A 27,396-nucleotide genomic window follows, 5' to 3' on the forward strand; every position below is an offset into this window, starting at 1 on the left:
TTTCTCTGCCATTTCTTGCAAGTTTCAGTCCTAGATAGGCATAGCTGTTTGCTGAACTTTGGTAATTTGTCCATGTTCTAGCTGCCTGGGTTTTGTGAGACTTTGCCTATATTTAGCTTCCTTTTTATCTTCCTTGGAAGGAGGGAGGTTCGCACATCCCCACCAACTTCGTCTCACTGCAGAACCCTCAGCCGTAGGAAGACTGTTGAGACATGGGAGAGCCAAGAGGAATGACAGATGTTCACTGGAGTAGTGATAGAGAAGGAAAGACCTTCCCCTGGGAACCAGTGTATGAACTCTGAGCCGGTTATAGCAGATGAAACCCACCTTTTTGATGAAGTTCTTTAGTTTTAATGGTACAAAAATTTGTTACTCTGAGTCTTAGGCCTTTGCTGCATGCTCTCCAGAAAAGCCTCATGTTCCAGGCATAAGTGATTGAATACCTCTCTGAGAATGTTGGGTAATGGGAGTGATACCTTGAGGCATCTCAAGGGGGGAGCCTCTGGGCTTCTTCATGGCTGGGCCCAGAACATCCGGGGCTGCTCATCAAATCTGCTGTTACAGTTAGTGGGAAGGGATAGTGGGTGCATTGGAACAAAGAGCTGAGTCTATCAAGGTGAAATCTTGAAAAAGAAAAGGTGAAAAAGAAAAACGTGATCTTAAAGTGTGCTCATGGAAATAAAGGTCCTTCACAAGGGAGACATTTTCCCTATTTTTTTTTTTTTTTTTTTTGTGGATCTGATGACATATGAAGTATTCATTGATTCTTGCCACACACAAGAATGCTTTGGGGACAGAGACTCACCAAAGTGCAAGCAGAGGTTAAAGCATGGTGTTTGGAGGGCACTTAAGGCAGTGAGTCGTTACCTGGGAGACATAGCTGCTGCCTACAAAAGGAGGCAGGTGTCTGGAGGCACCAGTAGGTGGTATAACCACAGAGGACAGAACCGAAACCAGTGGATGTCATTTTCTTTCTAACACCAAGAGCTGGTTATCCCTTGAGAAGAAGAAAGTTGCATGTCACTTGTGACCACTAATTGTGACCAACTAGACTGTTGGGGAAATTAAAACATTTCACCAATATATTTGCCCACATTCCTCTCACAGACCTTAGGATTCCCTGGTTGTTGAAGTTCCCCAAAGTTCTTTGCTCACAATGGTATTCAACAATTTTAATATCCAAATGAGGCTAGTGAAAGACTCAGAATAGCTTTCAGACCTGGGCATATTAATTCGTCTGTAAAGCCAGAAGGGAAGGTCTTAATAAAGAGCAACATGAGACGATAAATATTTGATTTGAAAAGGTAGGATCATAAACCAATCACAGCACTTGCTGAGAGGGAGGTTTTTTCTTAATTGGCACCCGGCTGCCATAACACACGTGGCAAGCTCTTCAAGAAGCTTGTCTTTTTCAGATTTAAGGTGTTTTCCTTTCAACTTTTTATCCTCAAGATGTCAGTATGTTGGAATTGCCTGGCTGATGAAGTAAATTCTAAAGGTAATTGCGAAGGGAGTTTAACTTGCCAGACACCTAGAGACGTCTCTTTCATACTTTGAAAAATATAAACAAGGTGCAAAATAATAGTTCTGTCAAGAAAATTACATATCGATTCATCATCCAGTGTTGGGAATTGAGCTAAAGAGTTTGTTCCTGAAACATCTTTTTGAAGGTCAGCTCGTGAAGAAGCAGCTTTTAGGGTTTTGTATACTTTGTGGCAAACGCTGATGGCCTTGTTTCTCAATGGACAATTATTGAGGGCCTCCTGCAACCATTCTTGCAACTGGGGAGAGTTCTGGCATAGCTACTCGGATTGGAAATGAAAAGTTTAAGAAGTGGTATTTTCAAGGTTTTTGGCCTTTACGATGCAAACAAGTGCATGTGTCTTCCTCAGCAGTAGTATTTGTTGAGAGAGATTAGCATAAAAGTAGTTAGCTTGCAGCGTGATTTGAAAATTACAGCCTTGTAAAGGATCCCCCAGTTATGATGGCTGGAAACATGCAATCACCAGAAATTGCACTGTAAAGTCTGTACTGATCCCTGGATGAATTGCACTCCTTTGGCACTTCTCCTCTCCATCTCTAACCTCTCTTTTCATGTATTGTTCTGGGATAATGAAAGACTGTCTGAGGGTAAACACTGTCAGCTCTCCATTTTGGATTTACTCAAAGCTTGTGCATTTGTTTATATATTCAAAATATGGCCAGCAACAGTTAGTAAGAGCTTACTCTGTGTTAGGGCAGCAGTGGTGATTAAAAAAATACCTTACCTGAAGCTCTCATTCTGGTGGAAGAGATGGTAAGGAAATCTGGTCTGTTACTTCTGCTGTGTGAAGGGAGCTTGGGATGCCCAGAGGAGGGGTGTGTGTTTGGGAATGTTCCCCGGGAAGGGATGCTTGATCCTGGTCTGGAAAGGTAGGTGAAAGTTGGCCAGGCACATGTGGGGGAAGGGTAGCCGCTGGGCGGAGTTCAGAACACATCTGCAGAAGTTTGAAAGAGGAGGGAGAGAGGGCCGGCCAGGGGATGTGAAGGGGAAGCCTGGGGTTTTTGAGCTTCTGGTCGGGACTCTTGTGGTATAGCTCAATCAGAGTCCCTTGATGAACTAGTTAAAAATAGAGATTCCTGGGCCCATTCCCTCCACCGTCCCCTCAGGTCAGAATCTTTGGAGGTAGGACTAGGCCTATTTGATGATGAAGTCTGCCAGAGTTTGAGAACCATCTTCTTTGAGAATTGGCAGCACTGAAAAAAGGCAAGCTGCCGAGTGCCGTGGTCAGATGAGGTCTTACAAAGAGGACTGTCACGGGGGAGGCAGGCTGGAGTTTGTGATTGTTCAGGACAGAGGTGACGGGAGAGAGAGAAGCTGCAGTGGGGGTGGGGGAAGGGGGAAGGAGACCGATCTGAATCCTATTTAGGAGATAGAATCAACCAGACCTAGTGACCCAGTGCCTATGTCTCAGTTTGGACAGCTGCTGAATTTCTGGTAGCAATCGGGGGGCTTTGTGTTCAGGAAGATACTTCCGGAGCTCTGTTCTGGAAGCATTCATGGTGGCAGATGGAGGCTCGGGGCAGCTGCTATGTGAGCATTTGACATCTGTTTTTTTACCTAAGAAAAGAAGCAGGTTAGAAGCCCTCTGTGTAGTCCCCACTGAAGACGACGCTTGGTGAGGCTTCCTGTGTCCAGTCGGCATCCTCTCATATCTCTGCATCACTGCTGAAGTTCAGTCAACCTTGTAGTCCTCCAGCAAGCTTCTTGTATGAAAGGCCTGCATAGGGACACCGGTCTAGCTACTCCAAGGAGGCGGAAACTGTAGGCTTTTTGTAAGGTTCTAGGCTTTCCAAAGGTTGCCAGTGTGTATACACCTTCCAGATAATTTACGCAGCAGCTGCTTGGCCCAACCCTGGGCAGTACTGTTGCTTGTCTCTCCCCTTGACTGATGCTTTGGGGCTGGTGGTGGGATTCATCATCCTCCAAAGCCTGCATTTGGAATCACTAAGCTCAGTGCAGACGTCTGCCTTTACATTAACCACACTTGGTATTAGTTGTTACTTTCGTTATGCTTCATTGTATGAGCTCCCTGGGTGTGAATTATGTCCTCACTCCCATTTGGTGAAGAAGACTGATGACGTACACCTTGAAGAAAGAAGGGTAACCTTATGTCCTTAACGGAGAACCAGTTTTAATTGTGTGGATTGGGCCTCTGGCATTAGCTTAGAAATGGTGCACCTAAAAGGGAAGAGCAAGCTGGGGCAGGGCTGGGATACACTTGCGAACCTGGGTCACGTCCCACTTAACGGTTTCCTGACTCTTTTCCTCCTGGAAAGACACACTAAATTGAGGCAGAGTTGTGTTGACTCTCTTTTCTTATAGGATTCACTGGTTGGTAATTTAATTTATTTGGTTGTCTTGGAAGGAAAGACTGGAAGAGCCCGGCAGCAGTTGCTACACCTGTATTCCTTGCTGTCATTCATTGCCCTGCAGGACACCTCCTAACCTCATTGACAGTCCCCTCCGTGCCTGCTGCCAGCAATCCCCCCAGTAGTAATTAAAGAGTGAAGGAGAATGTCACTTCTGCTTCTCCCTGGGAGTTCGTGCTAACCACAGATCTGATTTTAGGGCAAGGCCTTTCCCCTCCAGCTTCTTTAAATCCCCTATTAATTCAGACGCTTTATTTACTGAACAAACAAGCCGCGATTTCACAGAGAGTAGTGAATAGACGCTTTGCTTCTGGGGGGAGAAGCTCTTTGAGTTATTATGCTCATGCCGAAGCAGAAGACGTTTTCCTTCGTTCTTTGTGATGTCATTTTAACCAACCCCCCCCCCCCAAAAAACAGCATATCTGAAGTAGAAACAAATGAAGACTGCAGTGATGTCCTGGTGGTTTTAATGGAACTTCTGTTTACCGGAATGAGATCTCAGGAGCCTTCCCTACAGAAGGGAGTCCCCTTAAGCTGGAGCAAAAGCATATGGGACCAAGCTGCTCTGGGGAGCCCCAGGGCATGAGCTTCCCTGGGGCAGTTTTTGATACCCTTCTGTGTGACAGCCAGCTCCTCTGACTCACCACTCCCGGGTTGGTTGTGCCCACAAGGTGGGGTGGGGGTGGGGGTGGGGGGCCTTGGCAGAGAGAGTATATATTTGGTTCCATGAAGGTGCTAACTTTGAGAGTTCATGAAACACCCTTGTATTGGGCCACCACATTTACCATCACAAAGCACTTCCCACACTCAAAGTCTTCCAGGGCTAGAAGGGACCTTGTATTGGGCCACCACATTTACCATCACAAAGCACTTCCCACACTCAAAGTCTTCCAAGGCTAGAAGGGACCCTGAGAGATCATTTCCCCTTTTCTCATTTATCGGAAAATGCGAGAGATCCGGAGACATGAAATGACTTGCGCCAGTGTAGTAGTAGTTTCTGAGCCACACAGTGAGGACTTGAACCCTTTCCAGCTCTTTGCCCAGGAGTGCTGGGGCCCGTTGAGGAGCGGACTCCTGGGTCTTACCCCAGAAGACGGAGTCACCATCCAGGAGAGGTGGGAGTCAGCAACCTGCAGTTGAAGCCAGCTTGGCAGGTGCTCCCAGCACACTCATGTTGGAGCGCCACTGAAGGAAGGCCTCACCTGCAGACTTAAGTCCTGAATGTGCTTCTTTGGCCCTACCTGCTTTATATTTGTGCTTCTCACACTACAGGGCTCAGTTGGGCTAACAAGAGGGAATTGCGCAGAGAGTTGGGATGTTCCAGGAATGCGCGGTGATGCTGACAAGTGTGATTATTTAATGCTGACCTACGTGTACCTCTGTCATCTGCCCTCTTCTCCCAAACTGCCTCTTCCTTAAGGGACAACAACAGCAAACTTATTTTCACTTGTCACTGCTTTGCTGCACATCTCTCCTCTTACTGGCATTCTCTACCCCTCCACTAGCTTTACCATCGTAAACCCTTCAGTTCAGGATCATTTTGGGGGATGGGTGATGACAGCCGGACCATCAGTTAAGGTAACCCACAAGTAAGCAAAAGGCTGGGATAGCTGGACATTCTAGTATGTGGGTGTGTGTTAACTGCTTTAATGTGTGTGCCACTGTCTAGGCATTATGTCGTGTCATAAATGTACTTGCTCCATGACCTACATAGAAAGCATCCAGGTTGGATGGGTCTCTTGCCAGTCTCTGTGGTGAAACTTGCACATGGACAGAGTTACAAGGCTGCCCCGTGGATCAGAGCCAAGGGGAGTTGTAGATGGACCCCCACCCCAGAAATGGGTTAGAATGTGTCAAGACGTGCCTGGCCTAACGTGCTTGGTGCCTAAACTGTGGGGGCACCGAGGTTAATTTCATCGGCGTTTTCATTAATCCCGTTAAAAAGAATTTTTAAGTGCCCTCGTAAGCTTGTGAGTCTCCGAAGGACAGCGTGAGGAATCACCTAGACAGTAAATGTCACACGTGAAAGATTCTGTTGGTGCTGACACTGATAGCAGTGAGTTGCATCAAGAGATAAGCTAAAAACAAAGGTGGGTTCGGTTTACTCAAGGCTCTGGAGTCGACCTGGTTCCAATTCTAGATCTGTTGCACTAGTGTTACAACTGGTAAAAGAGAAAATAGTAAGACCTATCTCTGAGAATTGTTAAATTAGAGAATACATATACAGAGGTGTATGTTCAGTACAGTGGCTGACATAGAGTAATGAGGAAATAAGTGAGAGGAATTGTTATTTTTGCCTGAGAGAGTGCCATGGTAACAACCTGCTTGACGATGTGAAGAGTGAAAGGGGGTGAGGAAAAATGATGACAGGAGTAAACTAAAAAAAATCTGGATTTTACTTCCTCAAAGGTTGACCTTTGAAGGGGTTGTTTGTTGATATCTCGGTTATTCTTTGGCTGTTCTCTTGGCTGGTAGTCACAGGAAGCCCTGGATGGAATGAAAGATGTTGGAAGAGAGGTGGTGGGTTGTCAGAGGAAAGGAGTTCTTGCTACAGGAGACCCAGTGCTTACCTCAGTCAGGAAACAAGATCCTGCATGTTAGAAATGGGTATTCACTTCTGTCTAATAGATGAGCAGCTACCTCATGTCTGAAAACACAAGCTCCTTTTTCTCTAGGGTTTTATCAGCATCGTTTGGATCCTATTTAAAAAATTAAACTCCTTAATTTCCCCCCAACCCTAGCTCTGGAAGCTAGCCCCTTAGTATCATGTAGGTTGGAGCAAAACTACCATCAAGATAAGAACCAACATGGGGTACCTGGGTGGCTCAGTCAGTTAACTTTCTTTCTTCAGCTCAGGTCATGATATCGCGGTTCCTGAGTTCGAGCCCTGCGTCAGGCTCTGTGCTGACAGCTCACAGCCTGGAGCCTGCTTCACATTCTGTGTCTCTCCCTCTCACTGCCCCTTCCCAGCTTGCACTCTGTCTCTGTCTCTCAAAAATAAATAAACATAAAAAAAAAAAAGATAACCAACATGAGTGCCCCATTACTGCTCCTTTCCTTTAATACTTATTCAGGTATTTTGGACACTTCGATGCTTTCTACTGCCTGTTGACCACTTATATTGAAAAAGTACATGTAGTCCTGTTTCCCAGATGGAGCTAGCATCTAGTCTCTTAATCTGATAAACATCTGTCTTCAAACTCCTGTTCTTACACGGGCTATCCTGTTCTCAGTTATTTGACAAAACTTTAAGCCTTTCAGCTTATAGCATTGAGGCTGATGGGTCACCCAATAGTAAGAAAAGAATAGTGTCGCAAAGATGACTAAGTTGATACACCAGCATTTCTGGAGCAGATTTCCTTGGTCATGTTCTGGATAGATGCACATGGCCTGCCTTGGCATCATTAAGGTTGTGCATCCCCAGGGGCTCACCTGAGACTAGGGCTTGGCTTGCCACAGGGTAAGCTAGAGCCCTGTGACATATCTTCCAGCTCTCTTTTCTAGCTCTGAGGGAACCAGTGGGTGGCCTGAGATAATGTAGAAACTGGTATTCATATTGACCTGAGACCAAAATGTACTATTCATGGTGGCAGACAAATTAGAGTGGAGGGTACAGGTTTATGGTGGGAAGACAGGTGTTTTGCCTTAGGAATCATGGAATCGGGGCATATGGGTCTTAGGTATTTTTCACTCTAAGTACTAACATGGCAGCCTGTTTTAAAAAGTCACAGTAGGGTAGTGGATACTCAAGGAAGGTCAGTGAGTTTTGTCCCGTACTTCCGAGGAAAGCCTAGGCAACTTTTGCTCTGCAGGCCAGTTGTACTGTTTTTCCATCCATCTATGGCACAGATCTGAATGGCCCTCTTCCTGCATGGCTGTCCAGGAACATGAAGGTAGACAGTGCAACTGGGGGAAAGGAGCGTATGGTACAGTTGTCATGGGAAAAACTTAGTTATTTCTTGAATCTTGCAGCTATAACAAGAGTGGTTTTTTTTTTTTTTTTGGTCTTTTTTAGGTTCTATTCTCGAAGAGCACTAGTTAATAATTCACACACACTTAGCAGTTAAGTAGAAATTTCATTTGAAGCAACACTAGTTTCAATTAAATGTGTTTGCAAATCAGGTTCATAAATTGCTCTGGAAGGAGAGAGGCTGAGAGAGAGAGAGAGAGAGAGAGAGAGAGAGAGAGAGAGTAAAACTATGTTTTATACATAAACATTTGGCTAAAAGTGAAGATTGAAACATTTCCTAAAGGTCTGGTTGCCAGTCACCTGTCTAATTAGTCATATGTATAAAATGTAAAAGTTGCTTTGCCAATTACAAGCAGGTAGAGTTTGCATTTTTATCCCAGTGTTCCTGGAACTGATGAGGTCTGGTAATTTTTGAGGGCTTACAGTAGAAGAGGAAGAGTTAGGAAGGGGCGGTCATTTTCTTGACAGTTTAGAAATGCTACAGAGAAGCCGCCTTTGGTGATGGCCGGTCAGCACCTGCTGGGCTCTTGCAGGGATGTAAAAGGGCATGCTGGGAGCCTCTAGGATTCTAGTAGCTCTTACAGTGTAAGAACAGGAACAGATGGGTGTGGGCTTGGGCACATGTAACAAAGTTACTCCACACATGGCCACATGAGTTCTATAAAGATAATCTGTTAAATTCTAAAGGACCAGAGAACATAAAACAGAAAGAGCTAAAAGCAGGACAGAGGTGTTAAGAAATAAAATGTTTGCCTAGTTGTTTCACTGGACACACACATAGTTGATCACTTTGCTCCTATTACTTTCCACAGAATTTTTTCTTAAATCATTAATAAGACTAGGGAAGAAAAATCTCCCCACAGAATGGTACTGGTTACATAGATGTTTCATAGAAAGAGTCAGATTCACCATAATTTTGTCCTTTGTTGGATCTTGGGGAGCCATGTTTAAGAGATGAAGCTTATCAGACAAGGTTCGGCGTGTCCAGGGTGCTATGGCAGTAGGCTGGAGGAGATAGGTCTTATTACTGTGTTCCTTACTACAGAAAGAGGATGTACTTTTTATTGAAGTTGGCTTTGGAGGGAAGAGTGATGGTTCTTTCCACCAGAGCATAGAGGTTAAGAATATCAGCATTATTGGGGTGCCTGTCTGGCTCAGTTGGTGGAGGAGGTGACTCGTGAATGCATGGCGTTGAGTTTAAGCTCCACACTGGGTTAGAGCTTACTTAAAAAAAAAAAAAAAAATCCGGTGTTAGAGTCAGACTACCTAAGTTAAAATCTTGGCTCTGACAATAGTTTTGTGACCTTAGGCTAGCATTAACCTTTTTAAACCTCAGGTTCCGTATCGATAAAACGGAGATAATAAACTTAACCTCAGAAGGTGGATTTACGATGAACTGAATTGATACATTTAAGTATTTAGACCAGTATCAGTAAGGTAATCCATGTTCAACAAATGTTAGCCATTATTAGTTGCTACTGTTATTGTTGTATTTTTGGTAAGGCTGTGTATACTTTGAAAAGTACATGAAATTTTTATATAAATGGTTTTTTCTAAGCAAAGCTGAAAATTCCTAATGAATTTATTAATGTGGAGATTTAAAATAAGATAATTTGTCCCAGAAGTAAAACCTGTTTTATTAAGATTGAAAGGAATGTCTCCAGTTAATGTTTCTCAGCTGTCGCTTGCTAGAACAAAGTTTTCCTCCATTAGCTCCGATGCCACAGTGGAACTTAAAAACATTGTGCAGTATTTCAGGGGCACCTGGGTGGCTCAGTCGGTTAAGCATCCAACTCTTGGTTTTGGCTCAGGTCATGATCTCAGGGTTTGTGGGTTCCAGACCCGTGTCCGGCTCTGCAGTGACAGTGCAGATCCTGCTTGGGATTCTCTCTGCTTCTCTCTCTGCCCCTCCCCAGCTCTCTCTCTGTCATAATAAACAAACATTAAAAAAAAAAAGTGTATTCCACAATACCAGATTTCCACTTGTATGCCCCATGTTGGATTGCTTCCTTAGCAGCCTGCAGTCAACTCCTTGCCTATGTTTCCACCCCACTCCTATCCCTACATGTTAAGCTCTTTTTAAAAAAAAATAGGGGTGCCTGACTGGCTCAGTCGGTTAAGCATCTGACTTTGGCTCAGGTCATGATCTCACGGTTCGTGGGTTCAAGCCCTGCATTGGGCTCTGAGCTGACCCCTCGGAGCCTGGAGCCTGCTTTGGATTCTGCATCTGCCTCTCTCTCTGCCCCAGCCCTACTCAGGCTCAGTCTCTCTCTCTCTCTCTCTCTCTCTCTCTCTCTCTCTCTCTCTCTCTCTCCCTCCCTCCCTCCCTCCCCCTCCCTCCCTCCCTCCCTCCCTCCCTCTCAAAAATAAATAAAAACACTAAAAAGTTTTGTTTGAAAATTACTTCATAAGTTCTACTTTCTCCCTACTCCATTTCACACTGCCTCTGCATCCTTCCCACAGCCTTGTAAGACTTTGTGAGCTCTATGGGCAGAGATAATAGCATGTATGTTTCTGATATTGTCAAATACCTAATTTCACACCTTATACGGAAAGCATTTAAACAAAATTGAAACAGTACAATATAGTCATCATATTTTACTCTTATTTAGCTAACCTTTTTATTGTTAGTGGTTTTCAGTTGATTGCCATTTGTAAGGGTGAAACTCAAGTCTGCAGAGGATGTTCTATTCAAAAAAAGTTATTGGGGCACCTGGGTGGCTCAGTCAGTTAAGTGTCTGACTTCAGCTCATTTCGTGATCTCACAGTCCGTGAGTTCAAGCCCCATGTCCGGTTCTGTGCTGACACCTCAGAGCTGGAGCATGCTTCCAATTCTGTGTCTCCCTCTCTCTCTCTGCCCCTCCCCCTCTCATGCTCTCTCTCTTTCTCTCTCTCTCTCTCAAAAATAAACATTAAAAAAATTAAAAAAAAATTTTTTTTAGTTGGATTGATAGGAGTCCTAACTTCAGTTACCTGTCTGAAGTTGTTTGTTACAGTTCGTAACTTTGTCATAACCTTGTTTGGTTCATAACTCTCCTTCTGCTGCTTTTTTTTTTTTTTTTTTTTAAGGATAAAGGTGATTTTCAGAAAGACTTTGGTCCTCAATTCAGTTGGTATTTTCTGCCATATTTTCAAGTGCTGTAGCAGTTTTCCAGGTGCGTATGTACAGCACAGAACATTACCTTGTATGGCATAAGCTGTCGGACTGTCTTTTATAGCCAGGTCTTACATCCATGAGAATTGTCAAATTTTTCCACTGTTGGGTAAACCTTTAGCTTGGTTTGGACATTAATGCAGTGTGACTCACGATCCTAAGGTCATGCTAAGTCCATATCCATTTTTAAGCCCAGTTCCCTCTAGGTTCAGAAGCCTTTGCCTTGGAGTGCATCTATGCCAAGAAGACCAAAGGGGCCGACCCATTTTCTAAGACCTTGCTACAGTGTTAGTGACACTGGGCCCATTGGTAAGGGTGGTTGCAGCTTTGACACACTTACTCAAACAGGTATGAAGTAATCTTAGGAATGTTCTGGCAGTCATACCTCCTAGTAGAGCACTCTCTGGAACCAGCTCTGTTCATGGTTTTAGACCAAGTTTTAGACCTGAGCTTTACCAGCCAGGCTAACTCCTCACTATTTTGTAGAGCTGAATTCTTCAGAGGTTAAACGTGCAGGGATGGCCAGGACCCTGTGCTCTGGTGCAAGGGTAAGCATGAAAAGGGGTGCTGGGTCTTTATGTCTTTATTCTGTTACCTCAGACAGGAAAAGTATCAGTCCTTCCACAGACTCTCTTACATGACTGGTGAGTATTGCAGAATCTTTCCCATTGCTTCTGGAATGAGACAAAGAGAAAGGAAGGATTGTTATATCGTAATAGACTACCTTATGGAAAAACGATTCCCGTTCAGGGCAGTGATTGCCTGGTCTGAGAACTAGGATGATTTCTTGGGCCCTTTTAGGTGATGGGAGAGGTGGGAAAGGATCTTGCTTGGACCAAGACTGGCCACCGTGGCCAATAGAACAGATCGAGTGAAGACCTTCCCATGGAAGTCACTCCAGTCACTGAAGAGGAACATTTTGTAAAATTCGGTTTAAAAGGTCAACATTTAAATTTATGTCCCTAACCTTTCCTCATCAGAGTAAAACCACAAAAGAACTTAGTCCCGGCTTTTCAGGCTTCTCAACGTTTATCCTGTCATTGGAAAAAAAATTTGAAAGGAGGATCTGAGAGTCTCTTAGTAGCAGTGTCTTTAGGAGCCAGTAACCGCTCTGCTTAAACAGTTTCTTTTTTGCAATTTAAGCTTCAGTGAAAATGAAGACAGTTGGCTACTTTGATCTTAATAAAAATGCTTCATATTCGTGGAGACCGTTAATTGTTACTTAGTATTCTTTTCTTCAGACTATCTGCTCTCATGTTGCTTCCTCATTTTATCTTAGGTCTCTGCTGAAATATCTTGTGATCTCTTAGAGGCCAGAATCGATTTGTACCCTAGACAGGATTTCTTTAGTCCCAGGGGAAGAGGAATGTCGGTTTCCTTGAAGTACTCGAATTAAGAGCCCCCACTGACAATTCTCCCTTAGTCTCCTCTTGTTGCTCCTTAAGATGAACTCCTTTTACTCTTTTTTTGCTGAGCTTTTCCATTCTCAGAGGCTTCTCTCTTACTGTGCCTTTCTTCTGAAACTTACTACTGTTCTACCTTGCCTGTAAAACTTCAGCCTAGCACCTCATTGTTTGTTTGACCTGCCTGGATCTTAAAAGTTCAAATCGGTTGGGAATTCTAGATCTGCCCTTGACCAGCCTGTGCTAGTTACTTCAAGGTGCTTGTCCCTGAAGTTGATGAATAACATCTCCAGTGACTATGTAACCTTAGCTCTACATGTCTAATTAAACAGCTCACTTATTATCCTGACAGTCATTAAAAGGTACAGGGTCTGGTACTGTAGTATATTGAACATGCTTTCCTGCATGGGAAACTTAAGTATTACAAGGGGTAACAGCATCTCAAGTTATATTCTTCAGATCTTATGGACTAGTAACGTAGATATTTTGGGTTGTTTTCTCACATGATTTGGGTGCATCTAGAATTGGCTTCCTCTGTTGGAAAGCTTTGCGTATATTGTAGGCATGTGATATGGAAACTTTCTGGGGCAGTCAGAATCCTGCATTAATCATTATAAGTAATAATTAATCTGTGTGGGGTGATGGAAAAGCTCTGATTTAGGGAAACACTTTTCCTGTTCCCCCACTAACTGGGCATTTGACCTTAGATGAGTCATTTAGATTTTAATGCCTCAGTTTCCTCATTTGTAAAACGGGACCCATGATACCCACCTTGTCAACTTCACAGGGTTACTCATTTGAGGATTAAATAATGAATAAAGAAGCATTTGAAAACCTTGGGAATATTTCATTAGTATAAGGTATTTAGTGCTGGTAATAAGGGTGACAATCGGGGAATGAGATTAATTTTTATGTTTCTCATATTATTTCAGAAGCCACATAACCTTTGTTGACAAACTGTAAAAGTTTTATAAATTTTAAAAAAATCTATCTATCTATTTATTTTTTGAGAGAGCAAGCATGGGAGCGAGCATGAGCAGGGGAGGGGCAGAGAAAGAGGGAGGCACAGAATCAGAAACAGGCTCCAGGCTCTGAGGTGTCGGCACAGAGCCGGACGCGGGGCTCCAACTCACGGAGCTGTGAGATCATGACCTGAGCCGAAGTTGGATGCTTAACCGACTGAGCCACCCGGGCATCCCTAAAAGTTTGTTTTCATTTTTTGAAGATGAGAAAGTAGCTGCTGTGGTTGTCTTCTGGTTATTGCTTCCCACCCTTGAGCTAAAATGTCATATGCCATTAACTATCAGTTTTCACAAAATTTTCATACTTCCTTTTCTTTTCTTACTGGCATGTTCAGAAAGATACCTCATTGCTCCCTTCTCTTGCCTTGACTGTGATTACTTCATCCAAGCTGTTGACCCTTTCTGGGCTTCCTTCATGTCCTCGTTTGAGTTGTGAAAGAAGAAAATACAGTTAAAGAATTTCTTTTCCAGTCATGTTTCAGATGGTGACTTTTAAGGCAGGCTGAGCAATAGAACTTTTGGTGGAGTTGTTTTTACTTAAAATTTTTTTTAATGTTTATTTATTTTTGAGAGAGACAGAGACAGAATGTGAGTGGGGCACGGGCAGAGAGCGAGGGAGACACAGAAGCAGAAGCAGGCTCCAGGCTCTGAGCTGCCAGCACAGAGCCCGACCTGGGGCTCGAACTCCAGGACCGTGAGGTCATGACCTGAGCTGAAGTTGGACGCTTAAGCGACTGCACCACCGTTTCTCACCACCTCCATTGTCATAACCCTCACACAGCACCACCTTGTGCACTAGGGCTCCCGGTGCTGATCTCCCTCTTCGTCCTTCCTGACATCCTTGCCTTGTTTATCAGCTTGTATCTTGTGTAAAGCATAAACTAAGTCCTGTCACTCTTCAGCTTAAATCTACCAGTGTCCTCAAAATGCAATTAGGCTAAAACCACACTTACTTTTTTTGCCACCCCCAGGCCAGGCGTGACCCAGCCCTGTTCGCCAGTTTTTGACCCTCCCCCCACCAAAGCCTCGCCAGCTACACTCACCCTCCTGCTTCCGTCTTTAGTACCTAGCTCTCGTCTCCGAGTCTTAGAGTTTGCTGTGGTTTCTTCCTTAAAGGCTGTCTGCCTTAGATCTTGTGGTTGTTTTCTCCTCATTATTTAATTCTCAGTCAGAGGTGGACTTCCTCAGAAAAATGTCCTCACCGCCCTAGCTGAAGCAGCACCCCCGTCCCCCCAGCCCTGGCATTCTGGAGCACAGGCCCTACTCGATTGTCTTCAGGGAACCTCCTGTTCTCAAGGGTGTGCCTGGTTTCGGTGATGTTCCTCCATCTCCCTGTACTTGCGCTGGAGTTCTGAAGGCGCTCTGTCTCAGTCACTGACTCCGTCAGCAGCGCCTGTGTCACGGTAGCTGTGCCACAACTGGTTTGGTAGGAATGAACCATTGGACGGTGCAGCTGTGACTGCAGATGGTGTGTGAAGGGGCCGCCTCGTTGCTGTTGTGGCGGTCCTTGGTACTGTCCGTAGCCTGGTGTCCTTAGGCCGGTATGGCTGTGACCCTACAGCCATTTCCCTCCCTCCCTCGTAGCATATGGTATTAGGGCTCAAATGGAAATGGCTAAGTTTGTGTTTGCTCTAGTGGGAGCACAGGTAATAATGAATTGTAGTTTGAAAAGGAGACTTATTTAAAATATATTTTTTTAATGTTTTTATTGGTTGGAGAGAGAGCATGAGTGGGGAAGGGGCAGGGAGAGAGGGAGACATAGAATCCAAAGCAGGCTCCAGGCTCTGAGCTGAAAACAGAGAGCCAGATACAGGGCTTGAACCTATGGACTGTGAGATCGTGACCTGAGCAGAAGTCAGATGCTCAACCCACTGAGCCACCCGGGCATCCCTGAAAAGCAGACTTAAACTGCCTTTGCATTCGTTAACACCAAGATGGTTGATAGAAATTTGTCTGCTAGTTCATGATGGAAAATCCTGGTAGTTCCTCTTTCCTTATCCTAACCTTATACAGATAGTTGTTCTTTGTTTCCTAGTTGATACTTTCCCTAATCTTGGTGAAATCCTCTGAGCCTAAGATTTCGGTGTGATCTGCATAAATGTTTTTTGACTTTTGTGTTAATGTTGTGAGAACTTGTCAAAACTGGGCAGCCTGTTAGAATTTTATCAGCCCCGAAGTCACACTGAAGTAGAAAAAAGTGGCTTATTGCAAAGCTTTATTAATAGTTCAAAATATTTATTTATTTTTCATTTTAAACTTCCCAGTGCCATTCTTGTACAGACCATTTAGGAGTATGCCTTTCTAGTTGATTTTTCCTAAAGATTGTCCTGCGTGGAAGTGCCTTCATGTGTTCTTCTGTCTCTGAATATTCAACTGTACTTACGTAAAGAAAGACTGAGAGCCAATGCTTTCCCTGTATGAAATGGGGCTGTGACATATATATATATATATATATATATATATATATATATATATATATATATATATATATGTTGTCCCTGTATTAGGATTTCTGGATAGCATGTACAGATACTTTTGTTTTCTAAAGCAAATTGTTCAATGTGTGTTTGTGGTTTTTTTGTTTTGTTTTGTTTTGTTTTTTTCTTTGTGTTTTTAGTCTTTGTACATTAACATACTGAGAAATAGACCTTTGGAATGATTTAAGACTATAATTAGGAAATATGTTTTTATTTTCTTATTTTTTAAATTTATTTTAGAGAGTGTGAGCAGGGCAGAGGGGAGAGTGGGGGGGGAGAGAGAGAAAGGGAAAGAGAGAGAGAAAGAAACAGAAAGAAAAAAGAGAAAGAAAAAGAAAAAGAGAAATAGCAAAGGAAAGAAAGAAAGAAGGAAAGCAAGCAAGCAAGCAAGCAAGCAAAATAAATCCCAAGTTGGCTACATGCTTAGCACAGAGCCCTATGCAGGGCTTGATCCCACATTCCTGGGATCATGACCTGAGCTGAAATCAAGAGTCAAATGCTCAACCAAGTGAGCCATGCAGGTGCCTCAGGAAATAAGTTTTTAATTTTTGGTGTTAGATTGTAAATATGGTTTGCCTTTAGTATTTATAATAGAATGAAGTACATGTACTACCTTAATCATTAATGTAATCATTAATATAATTTATTATTAAAATATTGATTTTCATTGCTAATGACTAGTATTATTGAAGTCACTACTAATGTGTCTTTTAATATTTCAGCAGTTGATGATTAAGTTTGAATTGTAGTAAGTGACTCACATTTGGTCAGTACTGTGTAGGTTGGATGTGGATGACTTTGGGGATAAATTACGTGGCTTGCTTGCTTTTTTATAAATGTATCTTAAATGCATTCTAAGATGGTGGCATTCATGTCGGATGTTTTGTGGTACCTGGCTGTATTTTCTTTTTTTTTCTTTTTTTCTTTTTTTAATTTACTTATTTTTTTATTTTTGGGACAGAGAGAGAGCATGAACGGGGGAGGAGCAGAGAGAGAGGGAGACACAGAATCGGAAACAGGCTCCAGGCTCTGAGCCATCAGCCCAGAGCCTGAGGCCGGGCTCGAACTCCCGGACCGCGAGATCGTGACCTAGCTGAAGTCGGACGCTTAACCGACTGCGCCACCTAGGCGCCCCTGGCTGTATTTTCTTTTGGTGGTGTTTTGCCTCTGTTCCCTTTTATAATCACTAAGGTGCATTCCTTGGTCTCTCTCTGCAGACCCTCTTAGAACTAGTTATTGGTTTCACTCCATGATTTTCTTGCTGGGGTGGATCTCACAGAAGACAAGCCAGTGTGCATTTACTCGTCTAGTTTCCTGTGATCCATTGGACCTTGATTTTCTGATCTTGAGTTTCTTAAGGGCTTAAGGCTACCACTGTTTGAATTTAGATGTTTCTTTAGTTAGGGTTTCATTTTAAAGAAAATTTTTACTCTTTTTTTTTTAGGGCTTGATTTTCTTTCTTTTTTTTTTTTTTTTAATTTTTTTTTTTTCAACGTTTATTTACTTTTGGGACAGAGAGAGACAGAGCATGAGCCGGGAGGGGCAGAGAGAGAGGGAGACACAGAATCGGAAACAGGTTCCAGGCTCTGAGCCATCAGCCCAGAGCCTGACGCGGGGCTCGAACTCGCAGACCGCGAGATCCTGACCTGGCTGAAGTCGGACGCTTAACCGACTGCGCCACCCAGGCGTAGGGCTTGATTTTCAATAAACAACATAAATGTTGGAAAAAGAAATGGATTTGAAATGGAAGGAATAGGTCAAGTCCTCATGCTGGATTTCGCAGCCTTGAGCAAATCGTGTAACTTAATCTCTGCACTCTTACCAGAGGGATGTGGTGGGCGTACCTACCTCATAGGTTGTTGTTAGAAAAAAAATTGTATATATGAAAATGCCCCAGAAATACTAGTTTTCACCTCTCAGAGCACCCTACTTTGCCAAAAACTGGACTTGCTCAGTTCAAAACTTTTTAAAAATTAAATTGACATATGGTTCAAAATATACCGTATTTGTATTTTCAGTTTTTATTGGCTTTTGTGTTCACTTCTATTTGTATTTTGTGTATTTTTCTGTTAGTGGGGAAAAAAATTCTTGGTTTAACAAGTTTCATTAAAGAAGGGTTGTTTTCTGCAACCAACTATGAGTCCTGAATGAGTAATTGCTTTTAGGAGCAGACATTGAACTTTGGTGATTGAAAAATTAGCTCATGAAGATTTCCTCCTTGGCCTTCTGTCTTTCTTCCATCTGGAGGTCTAGCACTGTTGGCTGGATCTTCTGGGAGTGTGTAACTCTCCTGACACAGCATGGAGGTCCTTTATCCCAGGCGCTCTCTAGCTCTCTGATGTGGGCTTCTCTCTTTTTATTGACTTACTCCCACCAAGGACTTATTTAGAATCTTCTATGAGCCAGGCTCCGTTCCAGGCTCTGGAGATAGTCTTTCCTCTCGCTGACATTCATGTATAGGGGATGAATACCCACATAATGACACATGTTGCCATTCAGGTGGAGTAAGTGCTGAGGGAAACATAGGGTAGAAGGGGCAGTGAGACACCATGTATCCATGACAGGGGATAGGTTGAGTAAGGAAGGCTTTTTGTCAGGGTAACATTTGAGTGGAGGCCAGAATGAAGTGAGCATGCCAGCTTGTAGGTATTTGTGGCAAGAGCCCTCCAGGCAGAGGAGCAGCAGGTGCAGAAGCCCTGAGGTAGGACTGTGTTTGGGGTAATGGAAGAAAAAGAGGTTGGTGTGGATGGAATAGGTGAGCAAGGAGGGACAGAATGGTAAAAAAAAAAAAAGGAGATCAGAAAGGTATCAGGAACCAGGAATGTGGGACCTTGAGGCTACTGTCAAGATTTGGGCTCTTATATTGAGTAGAAGGGAAGCAACTGGATGGTTTTGACATGATATGACTTAAATTGTAGGAGTATCGCTCTGGCTCCTGTGTTGAGAACGGACACCAGGGAAGATGGATGGGAGCAAGGAGGCAAGTTGCACCAGTTGAAGAGAGAAAAGACCATTGGCTTTGACCAAGAGGAAGTAACATGGGGCTGGAAACTGGATGTATTCTGAGGGTAGGCCTGTCAAGATTCGTTCCGATTTGGATGCATGTTCTTGTGAGTTCCCCTCCCGACAAGGTGGCTGGCACAATACGTCACTTCATGTCTGCAGCCTTTCAGGAGAGCGTTTCTCACAGGTGGTCATAGGTCTGGTGAGGGAAGTGTCAGTAGGTCGCCAGCTCTTGAAGCAATCCTTTGGTGCTGTGAGGAAGGTGCTCAGATCCCAGCCAAGAGAGGCAGAAAGAAGATGGCATGGATGTGATCAGCGTTATCTGAAGCTCACTTTGCACAGCATTGATGCCATCAGCAACCTTAAAAATTATTCCTTTAAAAAAAAAAAGTCAATAAAATCGCTGTAATACTGAAGGCATTACTTAGTATTTGAAGGAAGTATAATCATTCTCCTAATAAATGTTCTACATTTTGACAACATCTATGTTTATTAGTTGGATCAGTGATGGGAGGGAGATTGAGGCATAGGATACAGGAGCAGCAAGGTCACAATTTTTTTTTCCAACCAGCAACCATGATTTCTCAGGGGGAACTCAACAGATAGGTAGCAGTGGAGTGCTGCTGGTGTTTTAACAGCTTGATTTTTTTTTGTTTAAAAACATTTTTTTTTAACGTTTATTTATTATTGAGAGACAGACACAGAGTGTGAGCAGGGGAGGGGTAGAGAGAAGGGGAAACACAGAATCCGAAGCAGGCTCCAGGCTCTGAGCTGTCAGCACAGAGCCCGATGCGGGGCTCCAACTCATGGACTGTGAGATCATGACCTGAGCCAAAGTCAGTCGCTTAACCAACTGAGCCACCCAGGTGCCCCGTATACCATAAAGTCCATACAATGTAAGTGTGCAATTCAGTAAATCACAGTTGTGCAGCCATCACCATAATTTAGTTTTAGATCATTTCTGGAACATCCCTTGTGTCCCCTTGCAGTCACTTCCTGTTCCATCCATCCAGTGAGGTGGTTTTGTTATGCGTAGAAATGTCCAAAGTTCAGAAATAGCCATTCAGTTTGTATATAAAAGATCAAATCAGGAAAAAAAAATGGTGTGTTTATCTGTGTTCCAGTTGGAACCCTGATAGCCATCAGAAAATGTGAGCTGCCTGGAAACCCAGAGATGGTAATATTTTGAGTCACAACTTTTATAGGAACTTGAAGCATTAACACATGTGAACACTGTTAGCTTGTCCAAATTTTGTATGAAGTGTAAGAATGATACAGGTCGATGAGGTTGGTTGCTGTGTTTTTGTAGTCTCCAGGGTGGAAGATGCCAGAAGGCCAAGTGGACTCGTTTTTGCCAACACTATAATCTTGTTCCTGGGCTTTTGATCCAGAATTGATAATTAAGACACAAATTGGAGTGCCTGATTTTTTTCTTGTAACCCTTTATATCTCTTTTATTATGCCATGTCTGTTTGGAGTGTCAGTTATTCTTTAAAAGTGCACTCATTTGGGTTGATTCATTTGTTGATGAGAAAAATAAGTGTAGTATTGAGTACTTATTAAGTGCCAAGTGTTCAGCTTTAGTTTCCTCACCTGTGAAAAGGGAATCCTAACAATCATCCGCAGGTTGTTACAAAGACTACATTAGGTGATACATAAAACTTAGTCATGGTGTTTAAGAAATAACTGTTGAGGCGGGTCTGGATGGCTCTGTCAGTTAAGCATCTGACTCTTGATTTCAGCTCAGGTCATGATCTCACGATTTGTGAGTTGAAGCCCCAAGTAGAGCTCTGTCTGTGCTGACAGTGCTGAGCCTGCTTGGGCTTTCTCTCTCTCTCTCTCTCTTTGCCCCTCTCCTGCTCATGTACACACTCTCTCTCTCTCTCATAATAAATAAATGAACTTAAAGTAACTGTTGAGTAATAGGTTGCCAGTATTCTATTTCCTGTTAATCCTGTCTATAGTACTGTGCCCCAGTTTTGAGCTCTAGGCTGGACTTGGGATTCCCTGCAAGTTCCAGTCTTGCACCTCCTCCTCCATGCTCCCTGCTCTACTTAGCCCTTGTGAAATGCCCGCACAGGTCACCATTGTTCCCAGGCCTCTGCTTTATCCTTGCGTGTCTTTTGTGTCTTCTCTTACTGTGCCTAAGAACCTGGAGCTTACTGTCCTTTAAGCAGACAGTCAGAAGTTTCATATGTTTTCGGGTAGTGGGTGCCCTGGGGGAGGGGTCACTTAGCATGAGGGTGTTTCTAGGGCTTTCTGATCTGGGGTCAAGCTGTGAATGATTGGTGTCCTCCAGGACACAGAAACTGCCCTGCATAAGCTTCATGGTTCCTCTGGGGGCCTCGTTCCTAGATGGGGATCCCTTCCAAAATTCTCCAGAAACTTTCTGGAGAGTGGATTACTGGGAGGGGCAGATTTCATGGTTTTTATTTATGTGTGGTAATTCAGCATTCTGCTTGCACAGATTCATTTGAGATCATCTAAAGATTAAACGTACTGTGTGCTGTCTGCATTTCCCCATAGCTTCCTTTTTTTTCCTCTCTGTTTTTAATGGGTATAGCACGAGCATGTTCAGAATGATAATGACGGAAACCTCACCGTAATTAAATACATGTGCTGCTTTAGTTCTACAAAAGTCCCAGGTGTGTTTCTAATCTCGGCTCTACTAGTATGTAGGGATTTTTTTTTAAGATGGAAACAAAAGATATAAATGATAAAAACAAAATCTGAGCCAAATACATAATTATACAGTCGAATGCTGTGGTATGATTTTGGATGGCAAAGTCAAATAATGTTTCACAGGAATGGTCTCAGGTTCTCTCGAGTCTGCTCTGACACCTCCATTTAAGATGCTATGAAATGAAAACCTTGTTGACTACAGAATCCTGTTTTCAGCAAGTGTTCTTATAGCCATATGCCTGGCATTTACCATTAAACATTATTTAAAATCTGAGCACTCAGAACCTTGTGATTTACAATCAGAAGACATGTTTCCATGGTTCCCTTGGAATATTCAGTTTGTTGCAATGCGTTAATCAGTGACTCAACAAATATTAATCAGTAAATTCATAGTCCTTTTCTATATTGTAATTACAACAGTTGACGTTTTTCGGTATGTGCTATGGGTTAGGCAGCCTGTGTACATTATTTTGTGCCCTCTTCTAGCACTTCTCAGGAGCACGTACTGTTGTCCCTAGAATACAGGTGGGGAAGTGAGATGAAGTTAACTCCCCCATGGTCACACAAGCTATAAATGGCAGTATCCAATGCCAAAGCCCCATGGCATTAGCATATACTGTACGTTGCATAACAATCAACTGGGAAGTTGGTTAATACGAAGATTTCTGGGTGCTGCCCTGAGACTAGACTAGTAAATCTAGCTGCAGCCTAGGAATATGCGTTTTTAACAGCCTCCCCTGTGATACTAGTTGAGTTGATCCAGGAACTTCCCTGAGAAACAGAAGTCCCCAAAATTGTTTCCATCTTCAATATGACAAAAGACTTTAGGGTAACAGAGAGACCCTCACAATCTAATTTATGCCAGTGATGATGACCATAATCCATTCCCCAGAGTAGAGAGGACTCACTAAAGAGGCCAAGGTGAATTGGAAGACAGAGCCAAGCCCAAAATACCCCCCTTATTCATAACACTATGTTAAATGGGAAGGTGATTTATAATTTGAAATTTAAATTTATTGTGAAAGGAAATACCTTTTGAGGTTAATAAGACAGGTTATTTTATATATTCTTTTAAGGAATGTTAATTGTCAGGAGTGAAATCATACAGTTTTGGTCTTTCTCGGGCCGACTTATTTCACTGTGTGTAATAACCCATCCATGGTATTGCAAATGACAAGATACCATTCTAAAAGCTGTTGTAATTTGTATTTGAAATTGTACCTGCCCTTACTCTGAAAGCTCTGTGGTGCTCCTGAACATTGAGACAATACGGCTTTATTTCCTGGGTCTTAATGTGTTTATTTCCCTGTAGGGAGGCCTCTACCTGAAGAGAGCTCAGTCTGTCTTAAGAAGATTCCAGTAAAGGGCCAGAGCTCTTGTGCTCCTGCATTCCGGTTCCTCCTCATGGAGTCCTATGAACTAGCCACTAATGTTGAAAATGTAGAAAAAGTTGATCTTCTGTGGACTGGAAGTAGCAAAGTGGCTTGCATCCAATAGGTTCTAGCCTACTGCTCATTTGTGCCAGTTTTCAGGCACCTCGTGTGGTGGTGGTGGGAGCTGTGTGTTCCTCATACCTGGGATGGGCTGCAGGTGAGGGGGGATGGCACTTGATGGTTGTATGAGTCTGCCAGAGCTGCCACAACTAAGTGTCAGGGACTTGGGGGCTCCAACAGCAGACATTTATTTCCTCACAGTTCTGGAGGCTGGAAGTTCAAGTTCAACTTGATCTTGGACTCAGATTTTATTCTGAGGGCTTGTAGGTGACCATCTTCTTCCTGTGTCTTCATGTGGTTTCTTCCTCTGTGCTTATCTGTGTCTTAACTTGCTTTTTTTTTTTTTTTTCTTTCTCAAGATACCAGGCCTATTGGGTTAGATGCTACCTAATGACTTCATTTCACTTTAATTTCCTCTTTGAAGACCCTGTCTCCAAATATAGTCACAATCTCAGGTACTCGGGTTTAGGATTTCATTTATGAATTTGATGGAGGAAACAATGAAGCTCATAACTGGAAACAAGTTGAGACCCTGGAGTGATAAACATGGAGGGCATATACTGTGGTAAAGAGCAGTGCCTTTTAAACTCTCTTCTTTGAAGTCTTTGAACTCTTTGTGTTGACTTCAAAGCGTTGATTTCTTTGCCTAGCATGCCCTCTGTAATGCTCCATGAAATAGTTACTACAAGATCAGAGCCTTTGTTATCATTGGTAATACTAACAGGTACCATTTGAGTGCCCATAAGTGCTAGATCTTCTGTACATCTCACTCTGGTCTTTCCAGAGAAGGGGATGGTTCTGGTAGATCTATTTAACAGATGAGAAGACTGGAATTGAAAGAAATAACTTTTCTGAGTTCACACAACTACCAAGTGAGAGTCAGACCCAGCTGTGCAAAACTTGTCTGAGTTAGTGTCTTGGCTTAACCACTAGCTTGGGTCACACTTAACTCTGTCTGAACTGCAGTTTGTTTTTTCTTGAAAGGTTAATTTTTTTTAATGTTTATCTTTATTTTTGAGACATGGACAGAGCATGAGCGAGGGAGAGGCAGAGAGAGAGAGGGAGACACAGAATCAGAAGCAGGCTCCAGGCTCTGAGCTGTCAGTACAGAGCCCGACGCAGGGCTTGAACTTGTCAACTGTGAGATCATGACCCAAGCCATAGTCGGATGCTCAACCGACTGAGCCTCCCAGGCACCCCTTGAAAGGTTAATTTTTAAGTAATCTCTATAACCAACAGAGGGCTCACACTCACAACCCCAAGATCAAGGGTTGCTTGCTCTCTTGACTGAGCCAGTCAGACGCCCCTGCACTGAAGTTTCTTGATCGGTGAAGTGGTATGGGTGTGAATGTCTGTGTCACTGGGTGCCAAAAGATGACAAGAGTCCATGAAAGGGCCTCTCAGAGTCTCAGTGAGCCGTGGCTCATGTTGTAGTTTGTAGGTAAAGGCAGGATTGCATAATGACACAAACATTGTCTTGTTGGAATGCATCACACCTAATTGACTTCAGCGAGCAGCTTGAATTCTGAACTTTAGTGGCCTTTTCTATAAAAAGGACAGTAGTGACTGGCATGTGGTAGCCAATGTACCCTGTTCTGACTTCCTTTTTAGGACTGACTTTGTGGTTGGCTTTCTGCATTGTCTAAACTTGGCCTTCTGTTTATAAGCGGGAAAGAGTCATTCTCCCCTAGTCACAGTGAGCTGCACGTTTGGCGCTTGTTACGGTCTCAGCCGGGTTTTCTGTTGTAAACCCATTTATTAGCCATTAATCACTGAAAACAGTAATGATGACATCCAAAAGAAGTGAGTTTCAGCTTCCATACGTTTCCTTTGACCATAAGTGAATTTATTTCCTGGGGTGGTGGCATTGTTTGAGAAAATAGAAATTTGTGTGTGTTTGGAGGGGGGGGGGACACATTTAAAAATGCTGAAATTTTAAAATAATGTGAAAATGGGATCGGTATTGATTAGAATTTACACTGAGAGATAATTATGGACTGTGCCAGTAGAAAGCATATAATTTTCTCTGTTAAGACCTCAACTGGTTTTCAAAGCTAGGGTTCTCTTTCTTTCATGTCTGTTAATCTTTTCTTTCTAAAAGCACCCACACCATTTTTTTTACAGGTGGCTGTTCCATAGAAATTTTCCATGAAATTCTTTAATTTTTCTTTCTCGTAAAACTGACACTTTGCGCTTTTCCAGAAAACCACCAAGAATATCACAGACACCACCCAGACTTAGCCGTTGTTGATGTTTTGCTTTCTTTCAGATACTTTTTTTCCAGATTCTCCATATCCTGCAGCTTCAGAATCCTTCATTGTTCTACCTTACAGGTAACAGAGGATGTATTATTTGAGCTTGACCATATTACCTTTAGGGACATTGAAATCTCAAAGTGCATTTTCATTGCCAACCTGACATTCTATTGATCTATTTCCTACTGAGTTTTATTTATAGAGCTCATTTTAAGCAATTATATGAACTCAATGAAAATCCAGTGAAATTCAAAAGAATTCAATGGAATTGAGTTGTACAATGTTCATTTTACATGTGAATTTTGGGTTTGAGTGCAGTATTAAGTCTAGTCCCATATCAGTGTGTTGATACCTAAACTGACTCACCGGAGAATGGATGTGGGGAAAAAAAAAATGAACAGGGTGTTGACATCTCCACTTTGTGACGTACTAGCTTTGTGATTTCTATCCTCTCCAAGCCTTTTTGGGGACCTGTGGGTATTGCAGTAAGGTGATCGTAGACTTTAGAAAATGAAGCATTTCACCAACATTTGGTACCATATAGGTGGGGGGACTGCCAGCTGTTTTAACTGTAGGACTGACTCTTAACTTCCGAAGCTGGCCACCAGATGCCTTCATACCCTTGGCTCTAATATTATAAGAGAAGGAAAAGTGCTGGCCTCTGCTACCTCCCTCCTTACGTTGTTGAAGTCAGGACTTGCCCTCTCTGGAGCTGGTGGGACCTATCTCTGCTTTGGTCCTCCTTATAGTGCTTTAGCTTGATCTTCTTCCATGTCTTTCCTGGATTTATTATTTTGAATTCTAGAAACTGCGACTTCACATTCAGGTTCATTCATATCTGATATGCTTAGAGGAAGCAATGGTTGATGTGTGTGTGTGTGTGTGTGTGTGTGAGAGAGAGAGAGAGAGAGAGACAGACACACTCTGGATTCACTGGAACTTCTCTATGAAGATCCTAATCTAATTTTGTTAGTAGTATAAATTAGTAGCTGGAATTGTTGGAAAACAGGAATATGAAACTGTGGACTCTTTTTAGTTGCAAAAACATCTTATTTTCCTTCTCTTAGAAACATTGATTTGTTCTTGTTTGTCAGAGACCTCATTCTTCCGGTTTCCTTACCGACTGCTTGGTTATGGCCAGTGGCCTCCTTATCTTTGTTTCTTTCCCTCACAGTGAGAGAACGGCCAAGCTCTGGAATTGCTCCCAAACAAGGCTTCCCCGAGATGGATTTATTTTATGAGTCATTGGATCTGATGATTAAAAAGAAAAAAAACAAAATGTAGTTTAAAAAGAAATCCACAAAACTTTTCTTGATGTCTGATATTTGGAGGGAAAAGTATACCCATTACATGTGTATAATTTGGTGAATTTTCTCAAAGTATGTAATCCCCATATACCCACAACCTGTATTAAAAAAGAGACTACTCGGGGCGCCTGGGTGGCTCAGTCAGTTAAGTGTCTGACTCCAGCTCAGGTCATGATCTCTCGCAGTCTGTGAGTTCAAGCCCTGCGTCAGGCTCTGTGCTGACAGTTCAGAGCCTGGAGCCTGCTTCCGATTCTGTGTCTCCCTCTCTCTCTGCCCCTCACCTGCTTGTTCTCTGTCCCTTTCTCTCAAAAATAATAAACATTAAAAAAGTTTAAAAATAATTAAAAAGTAAATAAAAAAGAGACTACTCTTCCAGGTGGCCCCCTGCGTCCCTTCAAGTCAGTGCCCCCTGACAGAGATACCTTGGAGCTGTAACCCTGTGCAGTAGTTTGGCTTGTTTTTGCACATCATGTAAATGCCATCACACAATATGCCCTATTGTATCTTGCTTCATTTTCCAAATGTGAAATGTGACATGTGTGGGAATTATGCCTGTTGTTATGTGTAACAACCATGTATCCTTTCTCCTTTCCGTGCGGTATCCTATTGCATCAATTTCCTATTCCTGTTGTAACGAAGTATCACAGAGTTGCTTCCAGGGCACAACTTACTCTCATACAGTTCTGCACATCCTAAGTCTGCAGTTTCACTGGGCTGA

At 42.9% G+C, this 27,396-nt stretch overlaps 1 protein-coding gene across 12 annotated transcripts in view; it reads left to right on the forward strand.

Moving 5' to 3' along the window:
• MAST4 (microtubule associated serine/threonine kinase family member 4) overlaps nt 1-27,396 on the forward strand; it is a 565,494-nt gene that overhangs the window by 75,524 nt on the left and 462,574 nt on the right. Inside the window, exon 1 of one of the 12 annotated variants that reach the window (XM_045061531.1) lies at nt 18,037-19,006. The exons of 9 other annotated variants lie outside the window; for them this stretch is intronic. In XM_045061531.1, the coding sequence (XP_044917466.1) occupies nt 18,977-19,006 (30 nt within the window). In that variant the 5' untranslated portion in view covers nt 18,037-18,976. Of the gene's footprint in view, nt 1-18,036; nt 19,007-24,387; nt 24,920-25,050; nt 25,450-27,396 lie in introns of those variants that run through there. 2 more of the 12 variants (XM_045061534.1, XM_045061536.1) reach the window with 2 other exon arrangements.

This window comes from Felis catus, chromosome A1 (assembly GCF_018350175.1).
Source record: "Felis catus isolate Fca126 chromosome A1, F.catus_Fca126_mat1.0, whole genome shotgun sequence".
NCBI classification, from domain to species: domain Eukaryota; kingdom Metazoa; phylum Chordata; class Mammalia; order Carnivora; family Felidae; genus Felis; species Felis catus.